Source organism: Vigna umbellata, chromosome 6, assembly GCF_029865625.1.
Source record: "Vigna umbellata cultivar VRB3 chromosome 6, Vumbellata_1.0, whole genome shotgun sequence".
Taxonomy (NCBI): Eukaryota; Viridiplantae; Streptophyta; class Magnoliopsida; order Fabales; family Fabaceae; genus Vigna; species Vigna umbellata.
The window spans coordinates 9236116-9249082 of NC_142170.1; the positions used below are offsets into that span (position 1 = coordinate 9236116).

The 12967-nt window shown below is 30.6% G+C and overlaps 1 protein-coding gene across 1 annotated transcript; it reads right to left on the reverse strand.

The window, feature by feature from the left end:
* Nucleotides 1-657: 657 nt before the first annotated feature.
* GLR5 (glutamate receptor 5) lies at nt 658-6094 on the reverse strand. Its single transcript, XM_088093056.1, has 6 exons — nt 5569-6094; nt 3513-4861; nt 2879-3156; nt 2717-2748; nt 1763-2169; nt 658-1365 (listed from the first exon to the last, which is right to left on the reverse strand). The coding sequence occupies exons 1-6, from the start codon at nt 5816-5818 to the stop codon at nt 952-954; spliced, it is 2730 nt and encodes a 909-aa protein (XP_087949182.1). The 5' UTR covers nt 5819-6094; the 3' UTR covers nt 658-951.
* Nucleotides 6095-12967: the final 6873 nt, after the last annotated feature.

Below are 12967 nucleotides of genomic sequence, written 5' to 3' on the forward strand. Positions count from 1 at the left end.
AAGTTGGAGTTGGTTTAAAAATAATAATTTTATAAATTTAAGTGTAAAATCTTAAAATAATTTTATAATAATTTAAAAGAAATATATTTAAAATTAATTTAATATAAAATATAAATTTAAATAAACTTAATATTGTTAATAATATTTAATAAAAATATCAATTTTGAAAACAATATTATTATAATATTTATATAAAAATCAAATTTAGTCTTAGTTTGAAAAAACATGAAATTACTAAATTTTGAAAAAATTAAAACTGAATTACATTAAAATAACAAATACCAAAACTAAATTGAGTTTCAAATGATGACTTGACACATAACAAAATATATTTTTTAAATAAAATAATATGAAATAAATAAATAAAACTAAAAAAACAAAAAAAAAATATCAAAAATCATGACATATATTTAATGCTATTAGTATACTACTATCGAAAATGACCAAATTATTACACATTTTAAAAATTAAAAATTAGAGACTTAATTAAGAACAATCAAAATATGAAAATCTAGTTGAGATTTTCTAACAAGCAAGGATCATCTAACTATTTTAACCTTAATCTAATAACAAAGTTGTATTGGAAGATGCAGTAACATCGAATTACTAACAAGTAATGGGATAGCAGCTGCCAAAACTTAGTCATGGAGAAGCAGGTAAATGGTATAACTCCGGTGTATAGATTATTAGCACTCAAATTGCACAACATGTTGCTGCAATGGACATGAGTAAACCCTCTTATGCAGCAGCACTTCTATTTGACTATAGAGACTGTCACAGAACAAAACCCCAGTACTGCAACTAATATACAGGACCATCATTATTTCTCACTATACAAAGACTATATTTCAATCAGGTATCATATAAACATCTTAAGTAAACAACCTGAATGACATTACATTACTGAAACCTCCAAATTCGTGCCCTTTTTGCAACACAACTACAATGAACTCAGTTGGGGTTGTGATGATTGTCAGATGGAGCAAACATTTTCTTGATGGCCTCTTCCTTCTCATCAATGAAGTTAAAGAAGTTAACAACAACCTGGGAACAGTGACTGCCTGATGGTTGTTCTGAGGAAGAAGAAGCAATATCCTTTTGCTTTTTTTTGAAGCGGGCGTATTGCCGAATCATTCGCAGCAGAAACAAAACGAGTGCAGCAAGAGAGACAACACCACATGAAAGATACAGGCCCCAAAAGCTAATCAAGTGAAGCTGGTCAGGCTTGGAGTTGCTTGTCCTTTCTTCAGGACAGCCCATTTTACAGAACCACCTCTCCTGTATCCTACGAAGATCCCCATTCTCAGAAAGTCTCAAAATTGCTGTAGACATGTCAAAGGCAAAAGGAGATTCTCTTTGAAAAGCCTGATGTATTGTTACAAAATGTCAGGAAATGCGAAATATACCATAGAACATAACTAAACAACAGATCATTTTTATAAGGACTGCTTATAGCACTTCTCATGTATGATGCACCACTACATGCCATATCCAGCAATCCCTTGAATCATAAAAATACCACAAGGATAACCCTTTGTTTCAAAATCAGTTCTAAGAATTTAGAAAATCATATATTGCACAAAACTCTTCTTGTTAGATGTTTTTCCCATTAGAAAGTTACTTATATTTTAGTCTGGTTTAAGGAAACAAGTTGCTACTACAATCTATATTATCACTGTCATGAAGAAATCCGGAGCATTTAATTTTAATCATATATACTATAACATGTTTACTTTGATATTCTAGTTAGATGGCCACTTACAAATCCCCAACTGTTTCTTGCGAATGGCTGTCCAATGATACCAAAATCAGTTTCTTTTGACAGAAATAACTCAACATACGGAAGCTCATCTACAATAGCTGCCACCCCTCCTTCAGAAGGTCCCTTCTGCAGTGCTAAAGCATATTCCTCAGGGGAGCCTAATGAAACAAGCCTTGATTTTGAAATATAAAGATTATCTGCCAGATAGCTGTAAGCAAATGACCCCACTTGGTACCCTATAGGCCAGCTACTTGCAATCAAGCTCTCAATTCCTGTGATGGGCGATGAAAGCTGCTCCACTGTAAGAATTGAAGTCAAGCTTGCTGTATAGCTAGCCGTGATCACCATCAACAGAAAAAGCCAGACTATCATCACCATTTTAGAAAGGGAGCTTACGGTATCTTCCTCTGATTTCATGACACAGTGAAAGATTATCAGAAAGCATAATAAAGATGCCAGAAATATCATTCTTCACAATATAATGATGAATGCCACCAAAAAAGTTCATAACCAGTTTGGTTTTGTCTTTGTTGATTTTACATTGAAACAATACAATATGGTGCAAATGGAAGCAAAACTGAACGGAGAATGATATACTCAATTTGACCTGTTTATGTGAGCATACCATCCATAAAAGATACCGATGGTCTAGCACTGTTGCATGACAATATTGTTAAATAAATTTTCTGTGCAGATGTTACAAACATTTACTTTGTGCAAGACTTATATTGACTGATTAAATAAACACTAGAAAAAAGCACACACAAAATTAAGACTTTAACAACAAACTAAACAATTATCTATATAAATAAAACTTGGGAAACGAGATGGAATGGATATTAGCTGACATTATTTGGTTTACACGTTGAGCTCATGGATTAATTATATGATGACCTTGAGAAAGAAAAAGAAAACAAAGGAACTATTAGACTTTGGAGTAAGATGTTTTCTTACGATTTTTCTTAAACAGGGTTGAGAGGCTGAACCTGGAAAACAACAAAATGACAACATGCAGTTAGAATCTAAAACAAAAGATGAACATTGGGGCACCTATTGCTGCACCAAATTCAATAAACTGACCCTTAAAGGTAATCATACGACGCTACAAAGGCTTACATTAACATTGTTACAATTTGCTTCTTAGGAGGACCACGGAAGTCATTATTGATTCGGTGCTCAAGAATCCATATAACAATTCCAATCACCAAAAATGAGGCAGCCGTAGCACACCACATATCTGCTGTAAATGGTTTGAGGAACACCCAAGCACTTGATCCTGATTTGTTGATAGGAGCCACTATGACAAGGCTAGATGATGCAAAAGGCTGAGAAAAATCCACAATCTTTGTACGGTTTGTCACAATTGCAATGTCTCCAACAACAGCATCATATACCTAAACAATTTTCAAGGATTACATGGTTAACAAAATTAAGACAACATTGAAAAGAAACCAATGCTGATTACAAATTTTTCAATTTTTGTTCCCTTCTTTTCTCACTGCTATTTTAACCAAAAAAAATTATAAAGGAAGAAGAAAAAGAAAGGACAGGTAAAATTTTTTACAAACTTTGGAGCAAGAAAAAACATAATACTATGTCATCCATCAGAATTTTTACGTATAGGTTAGCTGCTTTTTTAGTAAAAACACTGTATGTCAACTCAAAAACAATCGTAACTAATTTTGAGTAGATACATATGAATTAACCAACGTTGAGTATGTTTCTTTTTTTCATCATGGGTATCACTTACATTATCAGCAACCATTTTGACAAGTTCGTCATAATTGGGATTTGCTTTACCATTGCCGAAAGGCTTGAATACATAGGGAACTTCATATGGAATAAATTCTAGGGCTTTCTTGAACACATCGATGCAATACCCCCGAATTTCATGACTAGTTGGCACTTCAGTTACAAATTCAACAAAACTTGCTCTTTTTGGCACTCCAATTCTCAGTGGCTTGGTATTGTCAGCAATCACCCAGCCACGTGGTCGATCTGTCTTTCCACCAGGCCAAGTAATGTTGTCAAGCTTCTGATCTTTGGAAAACCTGCTGTGTGCCCTTTTTTTAAGACTCTCAGGGGGTACAACTGAAAATCCAGAATTATTAGACCAAAAACCAACCCTAGAAATTCCCAACTGATTGATATTGATAATATCATAACCACCACTCACAATATTTCTGTCAGAATTAAACAGAACTTGACCACTCACACCAGTAAAATTTGATTGTAATAATATCTTGACCAGATCAGATCCACCAGTGAAGACTTTGAGTTTGTCAAGCTGAACGCCAATTCCTTCTGTATGAGATAGCTTATAGTTATCATGAAGCATGAAGGTAAAATTATTTACTTTGAGGAATTTATCAATTGAAAGTGCAATTGCCCAAACCGTGTCATAAGCAGAAAATCCATAGGAGTTCAAACTAGTATTTGTCAATCCCTCTTTTTGCCTTTTCATCCACCGAGAAACAAAATCTCTCTTTTTTCGGGAATCCAAAATGTGTTGACGAAGACCAACAACCCCTTGGAGAACACTGAAAGAGGTTCGATTCACTGGGGATAATGAATCTAGTGTAGCTGAGAGCCAATCCGTGACAAGCCACACGTAATCCTTGGCCATCATTTGAAGTTTATGGGCAATAGAAAAAATTCTCAAGCTCGGATCAGGGTTGGCATGAATAACATACACACGAGGACCAATCAATTTAGATTGATTGAGTAAGGTGGTGATTTCATCCGGATCAAACTTAATACTCAAAGGAAGTTTATAAGAAATTTTCAATCTCCTTTTTTCAAGTTCATCACTCAAAGCAGATACTCCATTTCTTCCATAATCATCGTCTAAGAATACAACAATGACCTCTTTCCATCCATTAAAGTCAATAAGATCAGCCATTGCAGTCATTTGTGCCAAGTCACTTTGCGTAGAACGAATAAAGAAAGGAAACTGGAGGGAGGACAAGGTTGGATCAGTGGCAGCATATGAAACAAGAGGAACTTGGAGAGCATCAGCAATTTGAGAAACCGTGTGAGCTACAGCGGATGACTGGGGACCAATGATGGCTGCAACCCCTTTCTCAAGTACCTGAAAAGCTGCATAAAGATAATAGATAATGAAGATAATGCAAATTACAGATACCCCCATGTTTAAATTTGGACATTTTACATCCAATGGACAATGTTTATGAATAGCCTTGACCAAGTCCTACAGCAGACCAAACCTAAGAATGCACCCAAGTCTTTACTAAGCACAATACTCAAGCCTAGTTCCTCACCACAGACTAGCTCACAACACGGGCCAACCACTGCAACTAGTTTATCCTACTACACAATTATCATAGGCCACAAGACCGAAGAGATTCCAGTGCTTCCTCACATGTGACTAAGGTGCAACACAGGCATCACTACCTCTCACGTGAGAAAGGCACCAGACCCAACAAAAAGGTGGGAACAGTTAAAGAACATACTCCATAGATATGTGCAATCCTCTCCTTGGAACTGTAACATTGGAATAAGATGGGCTGTCCCTAAAAATCTAAACATGGTCTAATCCAAAAAGATGTTGTATCATAGTATCAAAAAGGCATATTACCAAGCATGATTAATATTCATTAAACAGCATAAAAAAGTTTATGCTGGCTGAGAATTAAGACGTAAGAAGTAAGCAACATTAGAAATAAAGGAATTCAAGCTTAAACCTAGAAACTGCTAAAGGGGGAACTTCTATAGTTAGCTACTCCAGCAACAGTAACAGCAACAGCAAGAAGAAGAAGAAAATTGATGAGGTTCAGGGTTGGCACCTCCAATTGATCCCAGAAAAGCATTGCACATGGCATCCTTCATTATCAAGTTGAGTTCGGTTCCGTTAAGAACTGTGGGGTCCTCGTTGACATCAGAAACGGCCATTTTCATAGCTTCCTTCGCAACTCTACCTATGACCGAATCGAAAGCAAAAACCGCACCAATGTTCACACTGGCAGGCGTTGTGCTGTGAGCAACACCACATATCCAAATCCATGTCACAAGGTGCAAAACCATGAATTTCTTCATGCTTGACCCGGAATTTCAAGGGACCACAAATTTCTTCACCGTAAATACCCGAACTTGCAGACACCCAGCATCCAAAAGCGCAAAAACATGGTTGAAATTGAAGAAAGTTTACACTTTGACCGGTGCCCAGATGAGTTTAGCTGGAAAAGCAGAAGTACAACCATGTCCTGTAGCCTAAGAGTTGTTGAGGTGAAGTTATAAGCATTCAATTCAACCCATTCACTGGCACATAAGAGAGATGCTATTCCATTTTTCCAAAAGATTGAAAAATGATGCGTGGACCCAGAGAAAGAGAGAGACAGACGTATGTACCACATATATCATACTAAAAACAAGATTAATATTATTTAGACATTAAATATTGAGAAATGTCAATATAAACACTTTATTATTATCCTCCATTTTTGTATATAATATTTTTAACAGATTATAAAAATGACGACTAATAATCTTTTCTAATATTAACAAAAGATAAAACAGCTTGTTTTATTAATTTATAATATTTATGGACCAAGTTTTTAAAATAAAAACATTTTAATAAGAAATAGTTTACGCCGATCAAGTTTCTGCATAAAGAAATAAATGTAGTGTTTTTCAAATTTATCAAAATAAAAATATAAATAGTACTCGTAAAATGTTTTAAATAGTGTATTTGAAAATGCTGTATTGCTAACATTTTTAAAATTTACAGAAAAACAAAAATTATATGAAGAAAAGAAAGAAAGAGAAATAAAAAAAAAGTTATTACAAAAAATATTGAATATATAATATTATTCAATGAAAATAATAATAGTTGATAATGAGGATGAACTCTTGGAGTGTGAAAGTGCGGCACCTCCTAAGGACATGTTTGAACACAGTGTGGTTGACGACAATGTCAATTCCCTCAAATTGAGGTCAAATTTTTTTGTATTTATTATGCAAAAAGTTGCATTTATTTCTCATTCTTTTTACATCTAATACTACAAAAAAAAAACATGATTGAAAAAGACTTTAACGTGAATATATAAATTGTCTTGCTTCTTGTCTTTTGATCGAAAAAGAATGTGACTAAAAAAAATAGAGATTTTGTTAAAATATCAACCAAAATTAATAACAAAAATTAACCAATAAATATTATGCATTAATAATATAATTAAAAAATATATAACTTCAAAACTTAGATTAAAAATAATAAATAAACTTGTTTTGTTAGGTATTTTTGTTTCTACTTTTATGAATAATCTTTGAATTAATGGATATTAATATGATACTAATATGAGTATAAAGAATATTATTTTTTTTAATTGAGTATAAAAATAAAAATAAGAATATTTACATATTTGACCCCTCATTATCTTCCCATCCTAATAAGTATCTTAGTCTTAATTTTAATCTTATTACATTACTAAAATATTTATAATTTATTAGATAACCTAAAACACCTATTTATTTATTTATATTTGTATATATATATAATATTATTTTCTTAATATTTAATTTTGTAACTTTTTTTCCTTTTCTTATATATGTATTTTTTTTTTGTCTTTTAATTGTTTGGTTTGCAAATTCATTCACATCTCAAGGTATTTTCTTTTTTATCACAATTTTGATTGCACATTCTTTTATATAAATATATTCAGATAATGTATTATCAATTTCAGTAAAACAAATGTTTTTTAAGTCTCACATTAATTTTTTTTCTACTCATTTTAGTATTTTTATTTATCATTTACTTTTTTTATGTGAAAATGTTTGACTCTCACAATTTCAAAACTCAACCAGCTAAACATTTCATTTACCAGTAATACAAAAAAAAATTATCCTTTTTATTCTCTTTTATCCTTAATTGTTTTTTTTTCTCAAATAATTTTTGTTATCTTTCTAGAATTTGACTAGCTTCATATCTTCTAATAAGATACTATCATTCTTACCATCATATCCTTAATGATGCATTTTGTACAATTTCATCCAATGGTATATCAAATTTTTTCTATAACACGCATTTAAATTTTTTACTTCATTTTAATATTTTTATTTGATGATTTTTTTTGTCTTATAAAATATTTTCTTAATGATTTTTTTTATAACTGTTTATTTATTGTAATATAATAATGCAAAGTATTAATAGTTTAATCTTTTCTGTAGGTGTGAATTCAACTGGTATTATAATTTTTGTTAATTATAAAATTAAATTTATTTATAATTTAGAGAAGGAAGTAAAGAGACACTTGAGATATTTTTAAACTAGATATTTTATAATTGTATAAAAATATATTTTTTACTTTATCAACTTTGTTTGGTAACATTTTCAAAATTAATAGATATTTTAGTTGTTATGAAATTTTATTTACGTGTAATTGTGAAAATGTTTTTACATAATTCTTTCATTTACGTAAAATAAAATTTTCATAATTATTATGTATACATGGTTATATGATACTTTTATTTTAAAATTTATACAATATCATTTATTTTTAAATATTTGAGATTGGACGTATTTTTTATTAAATATTTGATAATATTATAAAATATAATTAATTAATATTGAAATAATAAGAAAGTGATTATAAACATTAGTACAGATATACCAATTAATTAGTATAACAGGAATGAAACAAAAATTTCATAGTTATTAGATATTGATTGGGACAGAGATGTGTAAGAATTTTTACTTCATTAACGAGACGAGACAATCAAATTGATAGTCACACCATCATAAATTAGAAACGAATAATTTATTCTAATTTTGTAAAATTTAGTTGTGTGTAATAAAAGAGAAGGTATAAATATTTCATAAGTTGATTTTGGTACTAATTTTTGGCGATTTTGGCTCTTCAAGTAACTTGATTGTCACTCATTTCATTTTCATCACTAAAGTTGGAATCCTACCAAGAAAATTTCCATGTAATGAAAATATGTATTTATTATCCTTGTCAAATTAATTTTAAATTTTTAATAAATTTTATATACTTTTAGATGATTCTTTTTTTATTTTATGAGTACTAAATAGTTTTATATTTTTCAATTAAATTTTTATAATTTAATTTTCTTTTTTATTAAATGATGTGGCTACCTATATTGTCATCTTACTTTTATTAATATTAACATAGTTTTGGAGTGACTTTTACTATTAGATGAATGTAAATTGAAATGAAGAGAAAAACAAAACGAAATATAAATTAAGCAAATGTTTGACCAAAGAATTATTTATGACTATAAGACCTTTTTCGACTCTCATTTATCTAAAATTCAAAGTCTTTGTTTGCATGGCTTCATGCGTATTCATAAACTGAGAAACATAACTCTCATTCAAGTGCATATCAAAACTAACTATGATTTCTAAGATAAACCAACCACGTATGAATGTTAAACTAAGTTAGAGCTAACATGCCAAAACTAGAATTACAACATAACTCTCATTCAACTACATACCAAAACTAATTATAATTTCTAAGATAAACCAATCACGTATGAATGTTAACCTAAGTTAGAGCTAACATGCCAAAACTAGAATTACAAAAGAATATATCTTCAGATTCCCCAAATTGAATTACATTCTTACCTATAAATTTATATAACTCAATGAAAACAATTTTAACTCCAAAATTATAACTTCACTCAACCAACCCTCCATTTAAACCAAGAAAGCACCATTACACATTTTTTTACAGCCTCAAGTTAGTTAATTTCTCTATGTTCATTTTATCACAAATCCAAACAACTACCAACCAGAATTCATCTACAATTAACCATTGGAATAATCAAAATTTCATATATGATCATATCTTACTCCGTTTCATTAAACACAGATTTCAATTATAAATCTCAATAGAATTTATCATACATCAAATACACTGAATTTTAAATAATAATCATCAAGGAACCATCAATTCAAATAGATATCAAAGTCAGAATAAAAAAATTAGCTTTCATTACCTTGAAAGGTAACTTTAAAGGCTTTAGAGATCAAACTCTCACAACTCCAAAAAATGTTTTATCTACACATAAAAACATCACAAACATGATTAGATCATACCTCTACGATTAGTGATCAACCGAGAATCATAAAGATGATTCTAGGAGCACATGCAAGCCAAAAAGATTGCATGCATGAATAAGGGCATATTTGAACATACAAAAAGATAAAAACTTACTTGAACAGAGAAATTGATTTGTAGAAATTGACGAGCATGCCTCAAGGATCACTCTGGCGATCTTAGATCTTCAACCAGACAAACAAAAAGTGAGAAAGAGAATAAAGAGGGTAGAAAACTTTAAAAAAAGTGATTTCTAGATAGATAATGTGTTTTCAAAGTAATGAGACTAGCTTGTGATAATTCTATTTATACTCAAGCCTTTTAATATTAAAATAATTGAGTCTTGCTATTCTAAAGGCACTATCAACTCTAAAATATAACTTTATAGGTTCTTACTCAAGGTTCTTACACCAAGCACCAAGCATCAATTAACATTTGGGCCTTGAAAGCCTTTGGATGAGTTTTTGGGTCAGTATCTCTTGAAAAAAAGGGACCTTTAGCATCATGAATTTTTGAGGTAGTTGCTCGTCCATGATTTCCCTCACGAAAGGATGACCTTCCTCTAATCCTCAGTGGATGAGCGAAAAATCTCGTATATCTTGAGATTACCATTTTCCTACATCCACTAATGTAATTCCTTGCTAGCTTTTTACAACTTTTCTTGCTGACGCAAAGCTTTCTCTAGACAATGGTGTGATTCCTCTGCCTCTATGTGCAACTGCTCGCGTTCTGCCTCAACTTCCTATCGTAGACGGTTGCGCTCATCCTTAACTTCTCGCTGAAGTCTTTCTCATTCAGTTTCCACTCTGACATAGCCTTCCTCTAAACTTTGTTATATTGTCTCATTCTCCCGTCTTAACTCTTCAATACTCTGCATAATTTGATGCATGATTGAGGCATCTTATTGTTGTTTATGGTGTTCCTTGTGGTCATTAGTTATTTGTTAAGTGGAGTCGGGATCAAGTTTTACTAAGACCCCACAGTGGACGTCAATTTTTCTAGCAAAAAAGTGTATTTTATTGAAAAAAAAAAGTATGATGAACTCTCTTAACTCAAAGCAAATAACACTTAAGCCAAAATAGTTTCGTCCTTTGGTTGTGTGATTTAACATTTTATTTATAAGTAAATAAGTTACAAATCATTTTTATTCCCCAAATTAGAGAATATTTAGTTACAAGGATAAAAACTAAAGGATTACAAAGATAATACCCAAAAGATATCAACTTGGCCCATAATTGGTTACAGTGAAATCAAACTTATCACGATTATATTGAGGTCAGTCAAATATTTTCAAGTATCTGAGCATTAGTAGTCAACTCATTGATGATCCATGGTTAACCTTATTGGGTGGTCTAATGATAAAGTTATTACATGTGATTATTATGCTCGACCCTCAAATTGACTTTAAGATTATTACATTGAGATCAGTTAACTCTAGATGGTACAATAACATATTACTGAAACTCGTATAAATGTTTACCTCGCAAGGTTATTTCTCTTTCTTTCCTACTCTTTAATTCTCTAGCATCTTGATTTCTTTTCTGATTCACCTTCTAAGCTCGCAGAACTTATTCCTTTTCTTTAATTCTTATTTTCGTTGTTATGGTGGTGGCTCATGGTGTTTATGTGTGAAGAGAATGAAGATGGGCGATGAAGTTGAAAGATAGAATGTGGAGGAAAAGATGTGAGAAGGTGAACCAAAAGGATATATATAGGTTGTGTCATGATGGAGAAAACGAGATTTAAAGGTGAAGAGAATTGAAGGATGGTGCAGGACGAATATATCTTGATACCTTGGTTGTGAATGTATTGTCCCTATGTTGAGATGCAGTGAATGAGTGTGTGTGATGATTTTGAGAGAATTATAAGTCTCTGGAGATGGAGATGGAGAGAACAATACAGAGGTATGAATATGGAAGATGAATTGCAAGGCAAGAACAATGAGTAAAGATCAAAATGTTTCGAATAGAAAAAAATTTGTAACAGAGAATGGTTAAAAAGAAAAGCATCAATGTTAAAACATTAGACCAATAACTCAAAATGTAAATAAGGGTTAAAAGGAAAATAAAAAAAGGGTTAAAAAGCAAATAAGAAACTGAAAACATTAAAACGAAACTAGACTGTGAGTCTGATAAAAAAAATGTAAACAAAAAAATACGAGTAGAGGACGTGAATGTTAAAATGAAAATTATGCCCAAAACAAAGCCCAAAATAAAAAATCTTGTTCTCTGTTTTTGGAAAAGTTTGGGCCAAACAAAAAGAATCCGTATTGGTTTCTATTATTCTTTTCTCTTTTCTCTTTTTATTTCCTTCTTAATTTTTTTAAAGAAGAATTTTCTAAAAGAAGAATTTTCTAATTAATTTTCTTTTCATTTTTTAACTAAAATTAATTCTTTTATTTATTTATTTTATAGTTTTTATTAATTTTTTAAATTTGAAGAAATTTGTATTTCATGTCATTTTATTTAATAACCTTTTTTTTTATTTTTTTTGAAATAAATTTTGGATGTTGGCAAAGACAAATAAGCAAGATATCTTAATACATTAACAGAAAAAATTAAAAAGTAAAAACTTAATTAAAAAATATCAATTTTTTAGTACTCAATAGATTAAAAAATTATAGTAAAGATTCAAAAATAATCAAATTTATTAGAAACTTAAACTTAGTTAAACCTAATTTTTCTTTTGATGATATCTCTACTTAACACCTAGGCAAACACGCACGATTCTAATATAACACATGATGTGCTATAAAATATCACATGATCTATTATTTTTCTCTCTCACCAAAAAAATATTAGATGGTGCAAAATTGTTACTATTTTTACTAGTTTATAGATAATACATAATTGGGTTTATTAATTGTTCTTTTGGAAAATTTTAAATGTGTCATGTATATTGTGGATACCAAGTGACTTCAAACTACTAAATTATAAATAAGCAGCTCGAACACTCTTTCGCAATGCTTGAATTGGAATAGTGTACTTTTTACTTTCGTGGATCTTAGATATTTTTGTTTCATTGAATTTCAAATTGCCCTGGAGATCCCTTTGTCAAGAATTATTTCCACGATTTCTCACTTTTTTTCTCACCAGGTTATCATAGCCTTTACCTGTTAAGACTCTGTTGC